At 39.7% G+C, this 24,303-nt stretch overlaps 1 protein-coding gene across 3 annotated transcripts in view; it reads left to right on the top strand.

Moving 5' to 3' along the window:
* AFF1 (ALF transcription elongation factor 1) overlaps positions 1 to 16,253 on the top strand; it is a 151,518-nt gene extending 135,265 nt beyond the window's left edge. For 2 of the 3 annotated variants that reach the window (XM_075860861.1, XM_075860844.1), the window contains exons 12-21: positions 1,621 to 1,718; positions 2,376 to 2,604; positions 4,871 to 4,965; positions 5,084 to 5,147; positions 8,880 to 9,016; positions 9,594 to 9,665; positions 9,785 to 9,878; positions 11,849 to 11,892; positions 13,761 to 13,984; positions 14,703 to 16,253. In XM_075860861.1, coding sequence (XP_075716976.1) covers positions 1,621 to 1,718; positions 2,376 to 2,604; positions 4,871 to 4,965; positions 5,084 to 5,147; positions 8,880 to 9,016; positions 9,594 to 9,665; positions 9,785 to 9,878; positions 11,849 to 11,892; positions 13,761 to 13,984; positions 14,703 to 14,824 — 1,179 coding nt within the window. In that variant the 3' untranslated portion in view covers positions 14,825 to 16,253. The remainder of the gene's footprint in view (positions 1 to 1,620; positions 1,719 to 2,375; positions 2,605 to 4,870; positions 4,966 to 5,083; positions 5,148 to 8,879; positions 9,017 to 9,593; positions 9,666 to 9,784; positions 9,879 to 11,848; positions 11,893 to 13,760; positions 13,985 to 14,702) is intronic. The other variant, XM_075860853.1, reaches the window with a different exon arrangement.
* Positions 16,254 to 24,303: the final 8,050 nt, after the last annotated feature.

The following is a 24,303-nucleotide window of genomic DNA, read 5'->3' as shown; positions in this document are numbered from 1 at the left end:
CAAACGACAGTCTTTTTATTTTCCTGGAGCGATGACGCTTCATCCACCCAAGTGACCGCTGCAGCCAAGTACTGTCCTCAGTGGTCAAGTTCTGCACGCGCTAGCATCACCGCTGAGACCAGAGCTTCGGTGCTGGAGCAGTAGTGTCCTTTAAGGCTGAGTTCACACGACCACATTAACGTCCGTAATGGACGGACGTATTTCGGCCGGAAGTTCCAGTCCCTGCCTCTCCGTGGAACTACTGTCCCGTACTGAAAACATGATTACAGTACGGGACAGTTGTCCTGCAGAGAGGCAGGGACTCCTAGCATCGTACATAACTATGATGCTAGGAGCCCGGCTCCCTGCACTGAGTTCGGTCCGGGACTTCCGGCCAAAATACGTCCGTCCATTACGGACGTTAATGTGGTCGAGTGAACCCAGCCTAACAGATGAGTAATGTTTTTTGTTTTTTAAAATTTTCAGGACATTTCCTGCAGCCAGATTAATTTCATTAACTCTTGAACAACAATAGTTGTAAAGAATAGAGAACATTAAATGTTTCAGGCTACTTTTCAGAACCAGTTTATTTTATTCCAATACCAATATACTGTTCTTGAGAAGCTTATTAGAACACATGCCCTTAAAAAGTTCTCATTCCTACTAAGCCCTACCTGTCATCATGGCATTACAGGCATTATAATGTATGTTGTAGATGCAGGGAAGCTGGGGACAGACTAATGCATATGAGGTGAACTCATTTGTGCCTTATGTATTAGATTATGGATAAGGTTATTTTAGCCTTTTTATTTTTACCTTACAAAAGTAGTTGTCCAATTGTCTACTACTTCCCCCTCAACATTGGTTACTCATTATGAATTTTAACCTCTCACTGCATAAGTTTTTTCCTATTTAGTAAGGCTTGGACACAATTCCCATAAATCATGGATATGACCTTTCCTTCTTCCCTACATGATACAGGGTAGAAGGAATTGCCATATAATCTTGTTCCTAGTGATTTCTCAATTGACACTGTATCTGTATTTCAATATAAAATGTTCAAGGTGTGTGTTGCCAAAGTTAGACTAGCCAATAAGGGTATGTTTACATGGTTAGTATTTGCACTTTGCAAATCTACTGCGGTTTTTTATGTAATTCAATGGCTTTTCATTATTGGCTTTTCATTGGCCAATAATGAACGTGCCATGGATTTTTACTTTAACGCAGATTTTGTTTCGGTGCATGTGAATGGGACATAACACCCCATTCACATGCATTGACTGCAGAATGCTAATGGTTTTTGTCAGGACTTAGGCACTCCTGAAAATTCGCAATGTGTGAACATGGCCTTTGGGTGAGGTCAAACTTAGCGGATAATTTCCTCAGATGATTTTGCCTGCGTGCATAACATGCGGATGTGAAATCCCCATCTACTTGTATTGTACTGTAAATTGCTGCGGCGGTGCGGAATCCGCAGAGAAAATCCACCATGTCTGGTCTCGCAGTAATAGGCATTGATTTGATTGCGTTTATTTATCTTTTTACTACTTTTTTTAAAACTTTTTTTTTATAATGGAGGCATTTGTATTTTTTAAAATTTTAGTATATATTGTTTCATTCCTTTTTTTTTTTTGTTATTAGCAGGTGGAAGAGAGTGGGAAAAATGGAACAAACAAAAAATTAAAACTGTTAAATGATGCCAAGCCTTCCACTGCCCAAAAAGAATCATCAGTGAAAAAGTGAGTTTGGTACTACCCCCTTACACACGAATGTTTTTTTAATTTTTAAAGCTAAACGCAGGTCACAACAGCAGTTGGTGTGTTTGGCGCCATTTTTTGTTAATATGAAGGTCTATGGAAAACCCCCTGGAAAATGCCACATCTAGAGCAAGCTGCGTTTTGGAGAAAAAAAACAAAACTCCTAAAAAAAAATGGCAAAATACAAAAAACCGATGTTGAGGACTTATTTCATGCTCACTACAAACCTCTGACCGCTGTGTCTTTACTTACAAAATAAAGAAATCTGGAATTATACATGCAGTTTTTGATGCAGGTTTTTTTTTTTTTTAAAAGCCAAATCCAGGTGGGGATTATAAATTAGGGAAATGTATAAAGAAAATACTTGTACCTCTATTCTTTTATTAATACGTCTATTTACTGTGTAAGAGTTGCACAATAAGAACGCCTTGAGGTCTGTATGGGTGACATTAAATAGAGCAGGAACTCTGGATTTGCGGTATCTCTGCACAGTATATAGTGTGAACAGATACTGAATAGCTCTTCATAAAATTTAATAAAGAAATGGCAACCCTAAAATCTACAATAACCTTTTCATCTTCTTTTGGTTAGCAAGATGAAGAAAAATACAAGTTTGTCTGAAATGCATTATTTCCGCAGGGTGCCTAAAACTCCTTCTGAGGAAATCCACAAGGTACAACGGCAGCCAAAAGCCTCATCTCCCACACATAAGAAACCTGAGAAAGTGGCACAGAAAAGGCAACCCAGTGAGAGCAGCACTTGTAGCCAGCAGTCCACCACAAGCAGCAGTAAAAGTAGTAAAGAACAGTCTACTCCCAAACTAAGGAAGATGGAGGAAAAGAATACAGCAATTTCAAAGAGCAACAAGGTATACTTAATGGCTGTAATAACAGTCATCTGCCAATGTGGGAATTTGCAGCAGCAAATGCCAACTGGTACATTTTGCTGATGTTGGCAAGCGTAAATGTATATATGCAGGACATGGTGTTGCTCTGGTGTCTCTGTAAATGTTCAAAATTGGTTGGATTGATCGGTTAAGCTTGGCTGACTACTGCGTGATCTGCACTGCTGAGCAAAACCATGATTAATCCTTGTCTGATGTAGATCTGAGAAAAAACGAATTCAGAGGTTATAATATAATCCGTCTTTAACATCAGGGAGAGGTGGATGCTGCTTTAGAGCGAGAATAATAGTACTGAACTTTTAACAATTTTTCTAACTTGCACACATCTCTCCCCTCAAAAAAAAAAATTACAAACATTTTTATATATATATATATATATATATATATATATATATATATATATATATATATATATATATATATATATATATTCATGTTTCAATGTTATAATTTGTTACTTCCGCCTGACCAAAACGATACCAATTGGTTGATGAAAAAAAAGTGATGTGTATAATAAATTTATACAATCCGTAAATCTGCTGCCTCTCCCCCCCCAATAACTTTTCTATATTTACATAAGCATTAACTAACCCAATGCTGTAACAGATCAGGACTTTTAAAGTTGTGTTATGATCTAGTAAGTGTTGGTTCCAGTGGTATGACACTGACAGCTGCTCCTGGTGGTTGGTGCCAAAGAAAGTAAAATAAAGAGCAATGATAATAAGGTATGCGTAGAGTATTTCATAAATACCTTATAAAAAAATATTAAAAAGATAGGTTTGGAGTTTTTTTTTTTTGTGGATATGTCCCTTTTTAAGACCGTATTGAACTACTTTTTCTAAAATGCTAGAATAGAGATTTAATAGTATATTTATATACTTCAGCAGCTTCATCTACCTGAGAAATGATGAAAATAAAGCACATAACAAGGAACAGCCTATCTGATTATTCTATCAGCTGCAATGTACAACGAAACAAGGACATAATAATGCGCTAAAGGGGTTGTCCGGCTTCAGAAAATTGTTCCTTTTTGTATAATTGAAATAACAAGCAGAGATCTTGAAAACCATGAGGAATTTATACAGAAAGTATATTGAAAATTGTATATCTTTTAATTTTATATCTTTTAATTTTAGATTAAAAAAAATGTCTGAAACCAGACAACCCCTTTAATTATTCTTGCTTGAAATTAGCAGTGCGGTGGTTTAGTGGCTAACTATGAGGTGATTCTGCATTAAAGGTTATGGCAACCTTCGCAACCCAATTTATTTATTTTTCTATTGTCCCAATGCGCGTAAAATAAAAAAATGAAGCAGCTTTGCAATAAGCCTTAATTAAACATTTCTTATTTTGTTTGTAATTTATAAATCTGAATATAAGCAGGAATGGCCATCACAGAAGTCAGGTGATACGTGTAACATCTGCAGTTGGCACTTTATGTACGGGGCCTTAATAGTGAAGGTTGATCATCACATATTCATGTGCATGTTACACTGTCATTGTTCTCAGGAAAGGTTTGATTGGAAAGAGAATTCTTAAACGGTACCTCCATTTATTGACCGCCATGTCTCACGCCAGAAGTATAAAGGTAACATCCGGAGTGCAGGCAGTCTGGTCGCCTAGGAAACTACAATGATGGAGGCCTTCGTCTTGTACGGTTGCCTAAGCAACTGGACTGCCTGCACTCCCGCTGTCGCTTTTAAACTTTTGGTAGAGATGTGGCATTCATCGGAGGTACCCTTTAACTTGTGAAGATCCAAAGATGAGAATAATGGGTCTTGAGAAGTCTGACTACTCATGCACACGACTGTTGTGCCACTCGGGCTGCTTTTGACTGCATCCGAGTGGCACCAGATAGTCTTCACGGACCCATTCACTTTAGCGGGTGAATAGGGTCCGTGAAAAATGGTCTGAGTCTACGATCCAAGGAAAGATAGAACATATCCGGTCTTTCCTCGAATCACTGACGGGACTCAGACGGCACACACGGTCGTGTGCATATGACCTTATATGGTAAGTTGACTAAAGAACAGAGTGGTGTCATACAAGGTTTAGGTGGTAAATCAGGTGTTTGTTTTTTGTTTTTTTTCGTTCCTCAATTCTTTCACAGCATTTTGTATATATTTTTCTAGTCCACTATATGCTATCTAATTAACAAATTGTTATATTAAAATTACTAGCACAATAAGGTGTATAAGTTATGGACTAAACTTTTTATAAACATTTCCAGGGTTCTACAGAAAATAACACAAATCCTTTCCCAGTGCCTTCTTTGCCAAATGGTAATGCCAAGCCGACAAGACCTCAGCTGAAGTTTGAAGAAAAGTACGTGTGTTGTATTCTTACTTGGTGAAACACCCCTGAGAGTTTTGCGGTTTCCTTAAAGCTGTATTGTGAATTGTGTGTTTCTAAAAAGGTCTTCTCTTCCCGGACTTTCCTTCAGGTTACATTCACCAGAACATTATATGAAGGAGGCCAAGAAACTGAAGCATAAAGCTGATGCCATGGTAAATTAGTTTCATGTCTGCTTAGAATAGTTTTAAAAGGGCTTCATCAGATGCCATGGTTCTGTATGTGATGCTTCTTATGGTGGCCAAGAATAATGGCACCATAATAACATTGGAGGGATTCGCAGGTATTGCAGCATTTTCTCCCATTAAAGTGAATGTCAGAAAAGGCTGCAATACCTGTGAATCGCCACTAAATGCATGTCAACGATTCACAGTGCGCAATACTAAATGAAGGGGAAGCAGAGCTCGTATGAGTGCTGCACCCCCTTCAGAACAGCTGATAGGTGGGGGTCCTGGGAGTCGTACCCTCACCCATCAGCTATTGATGGCCTATCCTGCTGGAAAACTCCTTTAAATTAGACTGAAATGCTAAATGTGTAGTAGAGACCGCTCCTTCACTGTTAAGATTGCCTATTCAACATGGTAGGTGAAGTTATTATTGAGACCTTCTCTTACTCCTCTGTTATGTTACACTGGAAGATGTTGAACACCCACTTAAAGAGCCAGATTCATTTTAACTAGATATTGTTCACATACATAAAGGATTTCTTAAAATCAGGGGTAGTTGGGTTAATACCTGCTGTCGTTTTATAGAGATGTTTTATGTCAATGTTTGATCCCTTCCGCACCCAACCTTATAAAACTTTGTATGTGTAACCTCTATGAACCACAGTCCACAATGTGCTACAGAACTGCCTATAAATGGCGCGTCAGCAGAGCGAAGATAGCGTGACGTTAGCAGTCATGTCACCAGCTGTGGCATCATGAAACAAATAGACCTTGCTTTTAATTTCTTACAGATTCTGACAATTCTAAAGAACTCCCTATCTCCACTGACCGGAAAAATATTTATCTCAGAGAACCCCTTTAAGCCGACGTCTTCATACACATTTCAGATGATATTGGCCATTATAGTCGTGAAATGTGCCCATACATGTCGGATGAGAAAAGATTATTACGGGGCGATGTATGGCTTAAGGGTTGTACCCCCACCGCCACTCCTCCTGCCTACACTTCTCTTATGTGGATTGGCATATACAGAACGATTGCCCTTGGCCGCTAGTGACCCATACAAATTCAACTTCTACCGATACTCAACTGAGCATTTCCAACATGGCCGACCTGTTTTTTTGTTTTTGTTTTTTAGAAGTGCCAGTTTTGTTTGTTTTTACTTTTTCATCAATGTATTTTTGCAAAATAGGGTTAACCCCTTAATGACCGGGCCATTTTGCACGTTGATGACCAAGGATTATTTTTTGTTTTTTCACGGTCGCATTCCAAGAGTCGTAACTCTTTTTTTATTCCGTCGACATAGCCGTATAAGGTCTTGTTTTTTGCGGGACGAGTTGTATTTTGTAATTGCACCATTTTTAGATGCTTATAACATATTGATTAACTTTTATTAACTTTATTTTAGGAGAGAATTGAAAATAAGCAGCTATTCCAGCATTAATTTTCACGTTCTAAATTTACGCCGTTTACTATGCAGCGTAAATAACATGTTAACTTTATTCTATGGGTCGGCACGATTACAGGGATACCAAATATGTAAAGGTTTTATGTTTTTTCTACGTTTGCACAATAAAAACCCTTTTAGAAAAAAATTACTTGTTTTTGCATCGCCGCGTTCCAAGAGCCGTAACGTTTTTATTTTTCCGTCGATGTGGCCGTACGTGGGCTTGATTTTTGCGGGACAATGTGTAGTTTTTATTAGTACTATTTTGGGGTACATAGGACTTATAGATTAACTTTTATTTTATTTTTTATGGGGGGAATGGGAGAAAAGAGAGAATTTTGACGTTGTTTTTTGCGTTTTCTTTAGACGCTGTTCATCCGGCGGTTTAATTAATATGTTCATTTTATTGGTCAAGTTGTTACGAACGCGGGGATACCATATATGTGTATGTGTGATTTGTTTTGACCGTTTTACTAAATAAAACCACTTTTTGGCCCAAAAAAGTAGTTTTATTTGACTTTGACTGTAATTATTTTATTTATTTTTTTCACAAACTTTATTTAACTGTTTTACATTTTTTTTTTTTTTAGTCCCACCAGGGGACTTCACTATCCGATGTGCCGATCGCATATATAATGCTTTGGTATACTTCGTATACCAAAGCATTATTGCCTGTCAGTGTAAAACTGACAGGCAACCTGTTAGGTCATGCCTCTGGCATCGCCTAACAGGCAGATGCTGAAGGCAGACCTGGGGGTCTTTGTTAGACCCCCGGCTGTCATGGAAACCCGACGGCGACCCGCGATTTGTTTACGGGGGCGCCGATCGGGTGACAGAGGGAGCTCCCCCCTCTGTCAAACACATTAAATGCCACTGTCACTATTGACAGCGGCATTTAATGGGTTAAACTGCCGGAATCGGCGCGCGCTTCGATTCCGGCAGTTGCAGCAGGAGCCAGGCTGTGTATAACAGCCGTGCTCCTGGCACTGATCGCGTGGGTACAGTGACAGTACCCGCGCCCTCACAGGACGGATATATCCGTCGTCCTGCTCGAACTAGCAGCTGCTGAGGACGGATATATCCGTCCTTCGGCGTTAAGGAGTTAAGGAGTAAATGAAATTCCTCATTGCAGTCATATCCTTTTTATATTTTACACATAAATTCCAACTAAAGTGTTTTACATTTTGAAGATTGTATGCAATTGATAGTTCCTCAAACAATGTACCCTATGTAACAAACCTAAAATATGCCTACATATATATTCCTTCCTAGTCCACATATAGTAGGAAGAAGCACTCGCCTTTGGTCAGCTTTTCTTAGCATTTATTGCTCCAAAATACAAAAAAGTGGGTGAGACAGCAAATTTTGCAGGCGACCGTTGTTGTACATTCACACGCTTTCTAAAGCCTTCAAAAGCATTATTTAATACATACATATATATTTATGCATAGACTAGGCTGCTTTCTTACATGACTAATACAGAGAGAATGTCCTCCACACAAGCAGTTTGTGTAATATAGGTACTGTTTGCCATATGTTTCCTGGCAGCATGCCCGCTTTACTGTTTACATTCCTGTAAGAAAGATTAGCCAATCCCTACAGGATCTCTCAGCTGTACAAGTATATAGCCAAAGTCCTATTAACTGCTTCATAGACTTGCATAATATATGCTACTGTTCTGTATTGGGAACCACAGCAGGACCCAAAAGGAAGCCCACCTATGGAATTTAAAATCTTAAGGTTTGTCTCCATAGAATCCTATTTAAACTGCAGATAAACCTTTAGTCAAAATATTTTTTGTTCCATGACGAATATAATGGACGCTGTGATGACCTATCATTGCGTGCAGTGCCGCATGGTTTTGTGTCAAGATATATTTGGCACTTGCTGTATTATTAATAAATTTTTCAGCCGTGTCTGTCATATGGGCCGGAAAGTTCCGAATAGGCTCATAAATTCCAGTTAAATACATTTATTGCTATATCTCATTACAGCAGTGGGATTACACAAGAAACCCACAAATAATGTGCATAGCTGCCAGCCACATTATAGGTCTCCTCTGATGAGAAGGATTTTCTGAAAGCGATCGTACGATGTGTTCGTTTTGTCGTCTCTACATAGTTATGATCATGTCTTTCTGGAAATGTATTTTTTTACTGTCATAATCCAGAATAATCTGCAATCTGTCCCAGTTTTCTTTTACCATTTCTATCAACTAGATGTTTAGACTGATTTGTTTTATTTATTGACTTTCTTACCAATTGTCATTTTAGTCAGACAAGATTGGAAAATCTTTGAACTACCTGGATGCTGCCATGTTTTTCATTGAGTGCGGTATTGCAATGGAAGCAGATGTACAGGCGCCAAAGTCTGCCTACACAATGTTTGCCGAAACCGTGGATCTCATAAAGTAAGTGAATGAGTCAAGTATAAACGAATGAAGTATATAGATACATTCGTCACGTACTCGGGGTATTGTGCTACATTTCTGCACTGCTATGTAAAAATGACTGTCTTGTGTGAAAGTCACTTTAGATATGTCAGGGCTGAATAGCTATATTCAGTCCTGACAACATTTTTCCAATAGGATTGCACTAGCTGTGCCCCGGAGTGGCAAAATTGGGGAAGCGGTAATCTTAGACACTGCTGGCACCAATAATGGATGTCTGCACTGTAAATGGAGTGGATGCCCACAGTTGCTGACATACTTTACCAGCGTCTGCCCACCTGCTCCAATCTGGAGCCAGAAGATGCAGGGGGCCAAGGAGAAGCGAGTATTATAATTTTTTTTTTTTTTGCGTGGTACACACAGGAGACTGGACAGTCTCTCTTTTAGCAAATCCTGATTTTTTTATTTTATTTGTGGAATTGGTTGTAATACCATTTTATTAGAACAAATGTCCATATTGAAAGTGGGACAAGAAACTTGTGCATGAAATAGAACATGCCACTAAAGCTTTGTTTTTATACCTTTTGTTATCCCATAGGTTTATTATGAAGTTGAAGAACTTCTCTGACAGTTTAGCACCTGCACATGAAAAATCATTTGCAGTTTTATGGTAAGTATGTAGTCTATGGTTAGAATATATATGTGTGTGTGTGTGTGTGTGTATGTATATATAAATATATATTCCCACATGCTACCGATATTACATTTTTCTTTCTTTGTGACATTTAGTATGCGTTGCCAGTCCGTTCTCTATATGGCAATGTTTCGCTACAAAAAAGACACTGCATTAAAGTATTCCCGCACTCTTGGGGAACACTTCAAGGTAAAATGCCTTATCCTTTCATATGAACGATTATTTAATATTTAACGCCGTTTGTCATTGTTGTATAAAACAGTAGAGTTTTGGATCAATACCTGATTACTATTGGGAGAAATTGTTAGGGTATGTTCACACAGAGCAGATAAGGTGCGGATTTTCCGCAATAAATTTCATTGCATACAATTCACAGCGTATTACAGTAGCAGCAGAGTAGATGAGATTTTAAAAAATCTCATCCTCATGCTGCGGAAAAAATCGCGGAGTACGGAGTAAACTTTCATAAATTGATCGGCGGTTCAGTTTTTTAATCCGCAGCATGCCAACTTATGCTGCAAAATTGCTGCTCTTTTGTTGCGGGTTTTCCCCCATTAAATTAAATGGGGGTAAAACCTCTGCAACAAAAAGGGAATGTTGCAATTTTTGCGGTGGTAAAGCTGCGATTCTGCCCAAAAAATTAAAATCCGGAAAAAATATTTTTCTTGTATAAAAAAGCCAATACTTACTCCCTGGGCATGTTATAGTGATCGTCCCTCTGGTCTCTGTGCAGCCTGGCCTCCTGGGATGGCATTTTATCCCATGTGATTGCTGCAGCTGTCACATGGGCTGCAGTGTCCTCACCGCAGGCTGGGCTACAGAGGGACGCGTTGATACCGAAAATGGCCAGCGGCTATGTATTGTATTTTTTTTTTTTTACTAGCACTCTTTTCCGCAGCGGAGAATCCGCCCGAAAATCTGCACCACAATTTGGTGCTGTTGTCTGCCAGAAATCCCTACTGGGTTCTAGGACTTGATACGTTGCGTACTTTTACGAAGCGTATTCGCCCTGTGTGAACATAGTTTGTAATTGGATTGAGAATTGGCTCAAGGACCGTATCCAGATAGTTGTGGTCAATGATTCCTACTCTGAATGGTTCCGGTTATAAGTGGTGGACACCTAGGGTTCAGTGCTGGGACCACTATTATTCAACCTATTTATTAATGATATAGGGGATGGGATTAATAGCACTATTTCTATTTCTGCAGATGACACCAAGCTATGTAATATAGTTCAGTCTATGGAAGATGTTTGTGAATTGCAAGCGGATTTAAACAAACTAAGTTTTTGTGCATCCATTTGGCAAATGAAGTTTAATGTAGATAAATGTAAAGTTATGCATCTGGGTACCAACAGCCTGCATGCATCATATGTCCTAGGGGGAGCTACACTGGGGGATTCACTTGTTGAGAAGGATCTGGGTGTACTTGTAAATCATAAACTAAATAACAGCATGCAATGTCAATCAGCTGCTTCAAAGGCCAGCAAAATATTGTCGTGTATCAAAAGAGGCATGGACTCGCGGGACAGGGATGTAATATTACCACTTTACAAAGCATTAGTGAGGCCTCATCTAGAATATGCAGTCCAGTTCTGGGCTCCAGTTCATAGAAAGGATGCCCTGGAGTTGGAAAATATACAAAGAAGAGCAACGAAGCTAATTAGGGGCATGGAGAATCTAAGTTATGAGGAAAGATTAAAAGAACTAAACCTATTTAGCCTTGAAAAAAGACGACTAAGGGGGGACATGATTAACTTATATAGATATATGAATGGCACATACAAAAAATATGGTGAAATCCTGTTCAATGTAAAACCCCCTCAAAAAACAAGGGGGCACTCCCTCCGTCTGGAAAAAGAAAGGTTCAACCTGCAGAGGCGACAAGCCTTCTTTACTGTGAGAACAGTGAATTTATGGAATAGCCTACCGCAGGAGCTGGTCACTGCAGGGACAGTAGAAAAGGGTTAGATCATTTCCTAGAACAAAAAAATATTAGTTCCTATGTGTAGAAAGTTTTCCCTTCCCTTTTCCCATCCCTTGGTTGAACATGATGGACATGTTTTCTTATTCAACCGTACGAACTATGTAACATACGCTTATTGTAACCTGCTTTGTACTTTTCGCTTAATGAATTTCATTATGTATTTTTTACCCTAGAGTTCATCCAGAGCTGCACAGGCACCTTCCCCATGTGTTGCTAGGTAAGTTAAACCTTTTTTAAAACCAGTTTTTAATCTAGATCAACAGGTGTTCTCATGGTGGACTAATGAAACCTAGGACTTATGCACACAACCGTATTATTGCTCCATACAACCTCAGAGCTGTAAGGGTATGTTCACACGGCGGGGGTCCGTAACGGCTGAAATTACGGGGATGTTTCAGCCTGAAAACATCCCCGTAATTTCAGCCGTACCGGCATGTGCAGGCGCTTGAACGCCGCGTCAATTACGGCCGTAATTAGCGCTGCTATTCATTGGAGTCAATGAATAGCGGCTCCAATTACGGCCAAAGAAGTGACAGGTCACTTCTTCTACGCGGGCGTCTATTTACGCGCCGTCATTTGACAGCGGCGCGTAAATATACGCCTCGTGTGAACAGACAAACGTCTGCCCATTGCTTTCAATGGGCAGATGTTTGTCAGCGCTATTGAGGCGCTATTTTCAGACGTAATTCGGGGCAAAAACGCCCGAATTACGTCCGTAAATAGGCCGTGTGAACATACCCTAATACCTATTGCATCCTTCTGTAACTCTGTATGCCTGGGTTTTTATTCAGAGAATTTTTCTGTACAGTTCTGTGTAGGCTCTGTGAACACAGTGTACATGACACCTTACACATTTTGCTGGCTTTTAAATTTTGAAAGTTTTTAACTGGTGCTTCTGAATGAAGAGTCCGCCTTTGACAACCTTCAATAGTCTTAAAGTGGATCTGTCACTAGTTTAGTAATGCCCTATCTCCTAGCTAATCTAATAGGCGCTGTCACACTGATAATGCTAGTGAGAATTGCGTCCCAAAATGTTTATTATTTTTTTCTAAATATGTAAATGAGCCTATTCTAGACAAGTGGGCGTCAACGGCAGCGATTCTCCTGAGGTGGAGTTATCTCACAGCCTCTGATGCTGTCCTATCAGCATGAAGCTGCTTCACACAGTGTAAGAGACTGAGGAAGGAGGGAAGGGGGACCACTTAAAACAGCCATATCTCGGGCTCTGGACCATCTAGAACAGAGGCAGCTTATGAAAGATGAGATTCTAATCTTTGATATGACACCAGGACAGCAGATCTAGCTGTAAAACAACCGGAGATGTCGCCAGTTTGAAAGCAGTTGGGAATGTATACTATATGATCACACTGTGTTGCTGGGCAGGGAAGGGGGAGAAGCTATATGTTGATTGGACAGAGTCATACAGAAAACATTACACGCCCAGAGAGAAAAGAAAGAGTCACCTCCTATTTGGCAAGTATAGCCAAATTAGCATATTTAATATAACTTTGCAAATAAATAAAAGATTTTGAAAAATAATTACACTGTAGTTATCAGCATTATAGTGCCTATTAGATTATTTAGGAGAGGATTTCACCATTAGATGAATTTCTTAACCCCTTGACGTACCAGGACGTCACTGTACGGCTTGTTGCGGGGTTTGAAGTATGAAGCGGGCTCACAGTCTAAGCCTGCTCCATACGCGGCGGGTGTCAGCTGTGTATTACCGCGGACACCTTGCACTAACGGCCCGGAACACTAATCCTGGCCGATTAGCCACTTAAATGCTGCAGTCAATAGTGACCGCGGCACCTAAACTGTTAAGAGGGGGTGGCCCCCTTGCCCTGGGGCCTTATCTGCTGCACTATTGTTTCCGATAAAAGCACGACACCGCACCCATTAAAATCATTGAGTTCCGTCAGCCGCCAGTGATGTCCGTGGTGCAAAACAACGGAAAGCCCCAACGCAGGTGTGAATATAGCCTAATGCCTACTATTACATTAAATTATTTGTTTTGGTGTCTTTAATAACATCGATCAATTAAGTTGTTCATACCTAAAATGAATAAACTTTTTTTTCTTGTAGAAGTACTGGTACGCCTTCCCCTATGTCCCCAACACCCTCACCTGCCAGCTCTGGAGGATCTCAGCCAGGGTCCATTGCCAGCAACAGTGGAGGGCAGAATGCTTCAGTCACCATCCCCCAGATGATACACCACATCGCATCATCTTACGTCAATATCACTTCTTACTTTCTCTATGCCTATGACATATGGGAACAAGCTGATGTGCTCGCAAAGAAAAATAAAGGTATGATCTAGATTTTAAGTGTCTGTGGCCTGAAAATGTTTAGACTTTCTTTTGGCCACCCTAGATGTTTTTTCTTTAGGTTTACAGTGATTGTTAGACAGCACCTATTCCAAAACCGGTTTCAAAGGGATTCCATATAGAGCAGTAGACAAATTATTACACGTTTATTGCCCATAGCTCCAGTTCTTACAACATTTATTTTCATATTTTGGAATGATGTTGGAAACCTAGTCTTTGGAGCCTTGTATGTTATAACACAAAATAACTTATATTTGCATTATGGCGGATCTGCTTTATTTCTCTGTTTAAAATAATAAACTTGTCTTGGACTAAGTAGCAGATCCTACCTATAGTAAGTTACGCCTAATGCACACGTTGTGCCACTCGGGCCGTTTTTGACGGCATTCGAGTGGCATCCGATAGTCTTCACGGACCATTCACTTTAGCGGGTCCTTGAAAAATGATCCGAGTTTCCAATCCGAGGAAAGATAGGTCACATTTTATCTTTCCTCGGATCACTGACGGGACTCGGCCGGTGCACACGGTCGTGTACATGAGGCGTTAAGTTTGTGACTTTCCTAGTTTACATAAATCTGTATAAACATTTACTTTCTCACACATCCATAGACTAAAGATCTAATCAGATGGCGTATGCTGTACAGTTGTATGCACATAGTTCACCATCACATGTTCTCACGCTGTCTTCTCTATGCTTCAGATTTCTTTGCAGATCTCCGTGCAATGGTCTGTCCCCTGGCCCTAAACAGCACTATGACTGAACTGGTACACTACACTAGACAGGGTTTACAGTGGCTGAGGCTGGAATTAAGTATGACTTAAACTGTGCTGGAGGGCACTCACCCTCTGAACTTTTTTGCACTTTGAAAAGCCTGGAGTTTGCGGTTCATGAATTCTAGGAATATAAAGATAATATATATATATATATATCTATATGGCTCCTGGGTTCTGGTATGACTGGAAGCCTGCTGAACATTGCTGGAATGGACGGCATCAGGTTATGTGTAAAGACTAAGAAGTCAATGAGAAAAAAATACATTTTATATTTTTTGATGACAAAAAAGTGCAATGTGATGTTGAAAAGGTCAGACAAGTCAGTGGTCTTTAAACATTTCTTAACAAAATCTTCCAGAAGACATCTCTTCTCATGCTGGTTGTCATCCTCCACATTTAACGTGATCTAACTCAACAGCAGGCCTATGCAGAACAAAAACTGAAACTTGCCAAACAAGCTGGCACCCTCCTGCCCTGAAATCTGACTAGATGAAGAAAGAAGTGGTTGCACCCTGATCTGTACAGAATATATTGCTATAAAGCAGGGAATAACATGTGACCGTGCACATCCTGCATTTCTAAATTCATAGCTTTGTGCCTTAATCCAGCTTCCAAGTGTCCTCCTGGCTCTGCCATATCTTATTCTTAAGCAAAAAAACTATTTTCTGATATATTTTGAAACTGCACAATTGCACACTATTATTTTATCATTATCTCTGCTGGTTCTAGCACTGTTCTCTAAAATATCAGGATTATGGATGAAATCTGTCTTAATAAGAATGAAATGCTTGAACTACATGTTGGGGTTCATTTAAACACTGCCACTAGTTCTATCATTTCTGCCGTGCTTTTAAGTGAAGGCTGGGTGTCCTTCAGTCTCTGGATTGTAGTTTAATGGAACCAGTTTAACAGGGCAGGATCCCCTAGGGTCATCTGTGACATGTCCTATCAAAGTGGAACTAGTCGGCACAATTGCATTCACGAAATGGAAAGTCAATTGCAGCCGCTAGTTTAGCTTTGACCGAACATGTCCTCTAATCTGGATGGGGCCATGTTCTGTTTAAACTTTTTGCTTCATGATCTCTTAGCTGGCCATGAACAAGATTGTTCGGCAGACGGCTATCGTTCCCCAACTCCCCCGTGAACTTGCACGTTCATGTAGATCTTATGGTGGGAGGGAGATAATCGTCTCAAAGGTGTGTGTTGCCACTTATCTTGGAGGAAAACAAAGTACAGGACAGGTTAGATTCCAAAATATCCAACCACTGTATCCCGACATCCAGGGAAAGTCAAACTGTCCACTGAACAATGAGATCATCGGCGAATCAAGTTGAAATGGGCAGGATCCGCAGTCAAACATCGTGTATGTGGCCAATTTAAGTCATGCATAATACAGCGTTCAATATATTGGTAAATGAATGATGCATCTTCCCAAATGGCAGCCTAACCACTCATCAATAAAGTTTTTACATTAAAACCAGTGGACTTCCCCTTTTTATGGGTTTTTGCAGAGATCCTAGAAGAAATGAAGGGTGTTCCTGCTGCTACAGTATAAAGAACACTAAACATTCCCAAGTACAGCAAAAGTGCCTTATTTTTCCCTGCTAACATTTCATCTGTACCTCAGCAGGGGTGTATTGTACACCAAACACTAAGCACTTAACCAGATGCAATGCACATGGTTTTTAGAACCATTCGCTGCGGGTGGTGCACTTTTCTCCAGACCGGCTAAACACGTGTCATATACTGCGCACTGCCTGCTAGATGTGTAGTCATGTGCTTTGTGGCTACTCCAGCTCTATTAGAAATGAAACCCTTTAAACCAGTTGAAATGAAGTCATGAGAGCTGTAAGACGTTTAATAAGACATTATAGTAAGAATAGAGCAGAGCAGAGAAACGGCTAACTGGGGACGTATACCATGGGCATGCAGGGTGACCAGTACGAACGCTTCCAGGAATTTCAAGTAAACCAAGACTTGCCGTGTAAGGTACAGAAAATGGTATTGGCTTGTGGCGATGTTTGTACCATGCTTCTGTGATGGTCACGTGTAGGCAGAGCATACTTGCTGTTACTCAGTTATATTTAATGCCAATGCAGGGCATGGTCTCCGATTACACCTCTTTGTGTGTTTCGACCAAAAGGTTAAAGGTGTTATCCAGGTTTAGAGAACAAGGTCTGCTTTATTTTCCAGAAACAGCGCCACCTCTGTTTATTGGCTTTGTCTAGTATTGCAATTCTCTGCTCCATTCACTTGGATGCAATGGCAGACGCAGCCCATGGACAGATGTGGCGCTGTATTTTGTTTTTTCTTGGGGGGGGGGGGGTGTTTAATCCTGGATAACAGCTAATCTCTTATACAATGGAGCTTGTAATTATAAGTAAGACGCTCACATTACACTCTGCTTGAATTACTTTCCTATATGAATATTCCTCTGAGTGATTCTCAGGAATAAAACAACATTCTTATTAAAAATCCGTAGACAGACGACTCACGTTTCATCAGTGGAAAATAATGATCCTGAATCTATTCCAAGCTGCATTGAAGTTTATCGGAGCAAACCCTTATTAGACATTTAATACATAAAATGGTTCAAGGCTACTTCATTAAAGTGCTCTCTAAGGGGATGCTCCAAAAACATATTAACCGCTTGTTCTCAGGTTCTTTTTCAGTCTGTAGTTCATTTGGACAGTATTTTGTATGCATCAGAGGATATTCGAGATGAAAGCTCCACTCCATCTTGCTGAAAAGGCTACACTTATATTAAATAGAGTCTGACTTAGAATTGCCTCCTTTATTAGTTTTTTGCTCCCTTTACTGCACTTTTTTTTTTTAATAGTGGAAAAAACCGAATTCAGATTTCCTATGGCTCCCCCATTAGCAGAAATGGCTAATATGAATTCTCAACTGTGCTACAGACTTAATATGGGAACTCGCTCCTGCGTGTAGATGGAACAATTCTGAGAATACCATAAATCCGGGAAATGCTGTTTCTGCAAGTGTAGGTACTCCAAAGGTTGCAGGGACTTTGGAAACATATCATATGACTCAGGTTATTAAGTTTCACCTCATATACAAAATTAAATTAACCAGTGTGTCTCAGCTGTCATCTGAGCTGAATGGGACCAGTTTCAACCGGTGGCTGTGAGCATATTGTTCAACGTATTACAGGCTTAGCTCAATATAAAGATTACATTTCCAAGCGCCATGTGAAATGCTCTTTAGGTTTTGGCAAGCTGCAGTGCAAAGCACCCTCCCAATATATATCCATGCTGCTCGTGTTGCTAAAGAACGGATGTAGTTCTGAATTAAAAATTTCAAGGTACTGGGAATGTAATGGTTGCCTAGGCCAATATAAGGCTTCATGCTAAAAATGTGTATCCATTTCCTGAGCATTCAGGAAAAACAAATATACACTACACACAGAACTAAAGTAGACCATATTTACTAAACATTTGCGCATCCCTTATGTAATGTTTGAACTTTATTGATGATCTGGAATATTTTGTTTCTAACCTTTTTTTAATGCATTTTGAACAAAACCATTGTGTGATGCATCATTCATTTTTTTTAGTCTTGTGCGTAATATAGGTGGCGCTGTTGCCTTGCTGTATATGGAACAATCCCCTGCCAGACAAGATTGATTGTGTCAATAGCAACAGTGACACCTGCAGATAAAAAGAAAGCAGTGCACCCCAAAAGTTATAAAACCGTAGTATCATTCTGTGAAATATGGATTTTTAAGTGACATCCATTAAACGTTTGGGACCACATGCACACGCTTTATGTTCCCTGTTATGAATTTCAAGATTTATTTCCTATTTTTTAAATTCAGATGAAGACTTAAAACACAGACCTGGTCACATTACAGCTAGATCTGACATACAGGTTATGAAATGCCCATGCAGCAGCTGTAGTGACATCAGGACTGTCACTGGCTCATGCTACTTGGCAGACTTTAAGGGTATGTGCACACAATAACTGCAATTACGTCTGAAATTACGGAGACGTTTTCAGGAGAAAACCGCTCCCGAATTTCAGACGTAATTACGTGTACTCGCGTTTTGCGGGGCGTCTTGTGTCAGGCAACTTTTCAATATTTCCTAAGGAAATTGTGAAAACCTTTAAATAAAAAATGAAGGTTTATTTAAGTTGCTGCAACAAAGTCCCATATAATTGTAGTGATCGGACATTAAAGCCTATCTCGTTACCAGAGCCATAGCGCCACACTACATTTCAATAATCGGATGGAACTCCATGGTATCTGTAGGAGAAGGGACTGGGTGACCTGCTTCTAAATTTCAAGTAACAATGTGTGCGATGGGAATATGTGCAAAGAACCATTATAGAGGTAATTGGTGTATTTTAACTACTTCTGGAATAATTCTCCATTCTGGGGCTTCTGTGAATACTCTATAGTTGCCTTGTACAGTTCCTTAGGGCAAGAGAGACTGAACAGATCTGTGATTTTGTTTGTTATGTTATCTTTTATTTAAAGAAGAAATTCTATGCGAAATCTCTTTCCAAAGAAGCTGTGCCACTCATATTTTGTTAATTATATTGTTGACGATGAGGATAATTTGCTGTAAAGACCAGAGGAAATTAAAATGATTTATTCTTTCTTTTTGGCAAGAGATGTCAGGAATTAAGTTGTAAATAAAATATCAAATACACTTTTATGAATGGTTTCTTTTCTTTCTTTTATAAATAAATCTTCTATATCTGGTGACAAACGCATATCTACATAGGGGTCGTGGATACCACATAGTGAACAAGGCCTAGAACTAGTGCTGTTAAAGGGGGAACACTGACGCTACCAACCAATCCGATGATTTTCTAACGTGGACTGATTAGACATCCATTTGGGATTTTTTTGGAGGCAATTCCACCACTTTTTGTTGGCACTAGTGTTCATACACTATGCCCAGTTTTTAGCTTACCCTTTAATTTATTCGTATTAAGAACTAGTGACCCAACTACCTACAGGATGAGATTCTTACACTGTTTTGAACAGCCTTGCATCCTTTCAGACAGAAGATGGGCATGCTGGCCTGAAATCTGCAACCGCACAGACTCTTAGTGATAAATATTCCTGCTCATGCCATATACATGTTGATTGTTGTATTTTAGTGATTTGATTTTTTTGATTTTTTTTTTTTTTCCCATTCCTCTCCCCAAAATTCAATACATTATATTTACCCCAAAATGGTGCCATTAAAAAATACAACTCATTCCACCAAAAATAAGCCCTCATATGGCATAACGGGGGTCGGATGACCATCTTTCTCAATAGAGGGCTAGGAGACACTTATGGCCTATCCTGTGGATATACCATAAATGTCTGAGTTGGAAATAACAATCTAAAGGGGTAAAACAAAACACTATATGGACGAAAGTATTGGGACAACTACACATTACACCTACAGAAGCTTTTATGACATCCCATTCCAAATCTATTGGCATTAATATTGGGTTGGTTTTCCCTCCCACCCCTCCCCCTCTTGCAGCTAAGAACATGTTCCACTCTTCTAAGATGACTTTATACAAGATTTTGGAGTGTCTGTAGAAATTTTTGCCCATTCATCCAGAAAAGCATGTGATGTCAGAAACTGATGTTGGTCGAGAGGGCCTGGCTCACAATCTCCATTCTAGTTCATTCCAGAGGTATTCAATGGGGTTGAGCTCAGACTTCTGCGGGCCAGTCAAGTTTTTACACAGCACCTTCACCCGACCATGTCTTTATGCACCTTGCTTTGTGCATGGGGGCACAGTCGTGCTGGAACAGGAAAGAGCCTTCCCCAAACTGTTGCCACAAATGTCTTTGTATGCTGTAACATTACCCTTCACTAAAAATAAGGGTCCTAGTCCAAACTTAACATTTGGTGGGGGAAGGATAATGGCCTGGGATTGTTTTTTTAAAGTAGGCCCTATGTATTCCAGTTGGATAAATCTGGGCTTTGTGGATGCCAGGAGAGCCATCAGACTGCCAGATAGCAATTCTTCACACCAGAGAGCGCATTTCCACTGCTCCAGATACCAGTGGCAGTGTGCTTTAGGGTATGTTCACACGGTGTGTTCAGGCGTATTTCGGGGCGTTTACGCCTCGAAAAACGCTGAAAGCCTAAAAACATCTGCCCATTGAAATCAATGGGAAAAACAGCGTTTAGTTCATACGGGGAGTCTTTTTACGCCTCTTTCAAAAACGGAGCATAAAAAGACGCTCCTTAAAAAGTAGCATGTCACTCCTTGGGGTGTTTTTTGGAGCTGATTTTCCATTGAACACTATGAAAAACACCTGAAAAGAAGCTTCAAATTCATTTCCAGCTTCAAAAACACCTGAAAATCAGAGGCTGTTTTCTCTGAAATCAGCTCCGTATTTTCAGACATTTTTGGTTAAGCGTGTGAACATACCCTTACACCACTCCCGCTGATGGTTGGCATTTTGTGCGAGCTGAAGCTGGTGTGCAGCTGCTCAACCATGGAAACCCATTTTATGAACCTCCCAACACATAGTTGTTGTGCTGACGTCCCTTCCAGAAGCAGTTTGGAAGATAGGTGATTTTTATGATTCCATGCTTTATCAACAAATTTCAGCAACGTTTCGATCAAATTACCATTCTTAAGCTTAGAGGCTATTTGGCTGAAAAGTTACTGTGATTTGTCGCTTGTATGCATGCAATAAGAATAAAAGTGAAGTCTTAGGGTCAGGTTACGTGGCGGGTCCTGCCGCAAACTCCGCCACAGAATTTTTCCTGCTGTCGGCAGGAAGATTCCTACATTGACTTCAATGGGAGATTAGGGAGGAATCAGCCCTAAGATTGGGCAGGATGCTTTTTCCCGCTAGTGGGGAAAAAGAAGTGTCTGACTCCCATTGAAATTCTGCCGTGTAGACGGGGCCTTAAAAGAGCCTGGTACCCTTGATACTGCCGTCTCTAAAGAGCACAGAATTTAGTTGTTTTTTTTGTATGCTTTTACAATTTTATTTGTCATCCTTTATAAAAAATAAAACACTAACAGACTACATTAGGAACAAATTAGAAAATTAAGTATAAATTCAGTATTGAGTATATCTTTATTTTGAATAATCCTTTCCAATATCCAACACTAATCAGATGGAGGCTTACGCTCATGTTTCTTTACCTGGCACTCTATTGCATGTCTTAACTGTAAATACAGGTATATCAAATTCTCGTTGTAAGCGAGCAAAATCCTTAACCTCTGTGGCTGTCGCCACTTGATAGATATATCTAACATCATTGTTCATCTAAAAATTTAATCCAGTTTCCGTAAACCTATCTCTGATAGTGCGAGGTGTCAGCTGTATTATACAGCAGACACCTGCAGCGTATGAGCCCCCTCTGTACACCCCCACGACTGACATACAGTTATGTCATATCGGTAAGGGATTAAAGTGTGGAACCCCAAAACTACCCTGTGTTTATTTAGCGTGTCATCTAATCTGAATTTAATTCTATTCTTATTCTAGATTAAGTCCACAATGATACGATTTGTGTGTTCAACCTCGAATCCTTTATTCAAATTGGAAAGTTATGGTAAAAATAATGAATTTCTGGTAAGTTCATTTTCACAAAATTTACGTAATCACCGGAAGATTAATTTTCGCCGTAGTTTAATCCTATGTTTAGTCTTTTTAATCAAAAGAACCAAGTAAAGTGTCTCATATTCAGCTAAATTAGGTGAAATACGAGGTTAAAGATCTAAATATAGAATGGAAGATATAAAATTTAACCCCAAAGTTTTCCTAACCATCTGGTTATCCAGCTATAGAATATTGGACTAAGCAAAGTCTCTCAATTTCAAAAACAACCGTCAGCGAGCTAGCCGTATCCCCCGTTAACAGAATCAGGTCGTCAGCATATAACAACTTTTTTAATAGCCTATCTGAACTACCAACTACTCACGGGACCTGTCTAATCAAAATTGCCAATGTTTCAACTACCAAAGCAAAAAGTAACGGGTATAGGAAATGACCTTGTCTTGTACCCCTTCTTAGTGTAAATACTGAAGACCTGCCACCATTCACAGAGACTGTCTACCAGACACCTGAAGAGAATTCTGATCTATATACTGTATTAAAGCCTGGACCCAGACTAAAAGGGCAAACAAATAGTCCCACTCAATGCGGTCAAAAACCTGATTATTAACATTCAAACAAGAATTCTGTAAATTATTAAAGGTCTTTCGTAAGTTAATAGCCAGGGAATTCCTTGGCATTAAACATGACTGATTCTCATGTACCAGGCCACAAATTACTCTTTTCTATATGATTTAGGGAAGAGTTAATCCCTACCCTCTTTTAATATTAAAGTAATGGTGACCCAAGAGGTAGCCCATGCTAATCGAGATGTTGCCAGTTAAGATTTGAGTAATGGGTCAACATTAAGTGATAATGTCTCTAAGTCCCTGATGTTAAGCTTGTAATAGGAAACATCAGAAAATTGTGAGATTGTGTAGAATCTCATTCAAAGATGTCCAAGGCGATGTACACAACAAGATATCATCCGTGTACAAGCCAATTATATGTTCCGAATGTCCTACTTTAATACCTGTCACTTTTTGAGATTTACGAATCATTTCTGCAAGGGGTTCCATGCATAAAACAAATATTAGGGGGGCTAAAGGGCAGTCCTGCTGTGTACCATTAGTAATCTGAAATGGTTGTAAAGTAAATCCAGAGGAAAGGACCTTAGCTGAAGGCAAGGAATACAGAGAGAACAGCAGTTTTTATGAAAGAGTTAAAACCAAATTTGTCTAATATACCATCTAAATATTTCCAATTATGCTTTTTCAGCATCGAGGGAAATAAATACAGTGGGATTCAAGGAGGCGTTAGCCAATTGTATTAGGTCCAAAATTCTACGAGTACCATCACTTGCCTGGCGGCCTTTCACAAATCCCACTTGATCTAACGCGATCAAAGAGGGCAAACACTCTTTCAATCTAGAAGCTAAAACTTTCGCATAGAGCTTTATATCGCAATTTAATAGAGATATGGGACGAAAATTAGCAGGCGAGTCTGGGGACTTACCAGGTTTAGGTAAAGTGGCTAAAGTAGCCTGTAGCAATTCCGGAAAAGGCTTTAAGTTAGAGGCTATACTCCTAAAAGTGTGTTGTAAATGCGGAATTAAAGTTTCAGTGAAAGTATTATAATATTCATTAGGTAAGCCGTCAGGTCCCGGGGAATTATTGTGTTTGGATTGAAGGATGATTTTGCGGATTTCATCCAGGGAAATAGGGGCATTTAATTGAGATAATTGGGAGTCTGAAACAGTGGGAAGATTGACATTATCCAGAAAAGCATCAACCTGTTCTTTAGTAATTATTGGTAGGGCGAGAGTCTTTAACCCCTTCCCTCTTTGGCCACTTTTGACCTTCCTGACAGAGCCTCATTTTTCAAATCTGACATGTTTCACTTTATGTGGTAATAACTCCGGAATGCTTTTACCTATCCAAGCGATTCTGAGATTGTTTTCTCGTGACACATTGGACTTTGTTACTGGCAAAAT

Source organism: Rhinoderma darwinii, chromosome 1, assembly GCF_050947455.1.
Source record: "Rhinoderma darwinii isolate aRhiDar2 chromosome 1, aRhiDar2.hap1, whole genome shotgun sequence".
NCBI classification, from domain to species: Eukaryota; Metazoa; Chordata; class Amphibia; order Anura; family Rhinodermatidae; genus Rhinoderma; species Rhinoderma darwinii.
This window is presented reverse-complemented; position numbering and strand designations above follow the sequence as displayed.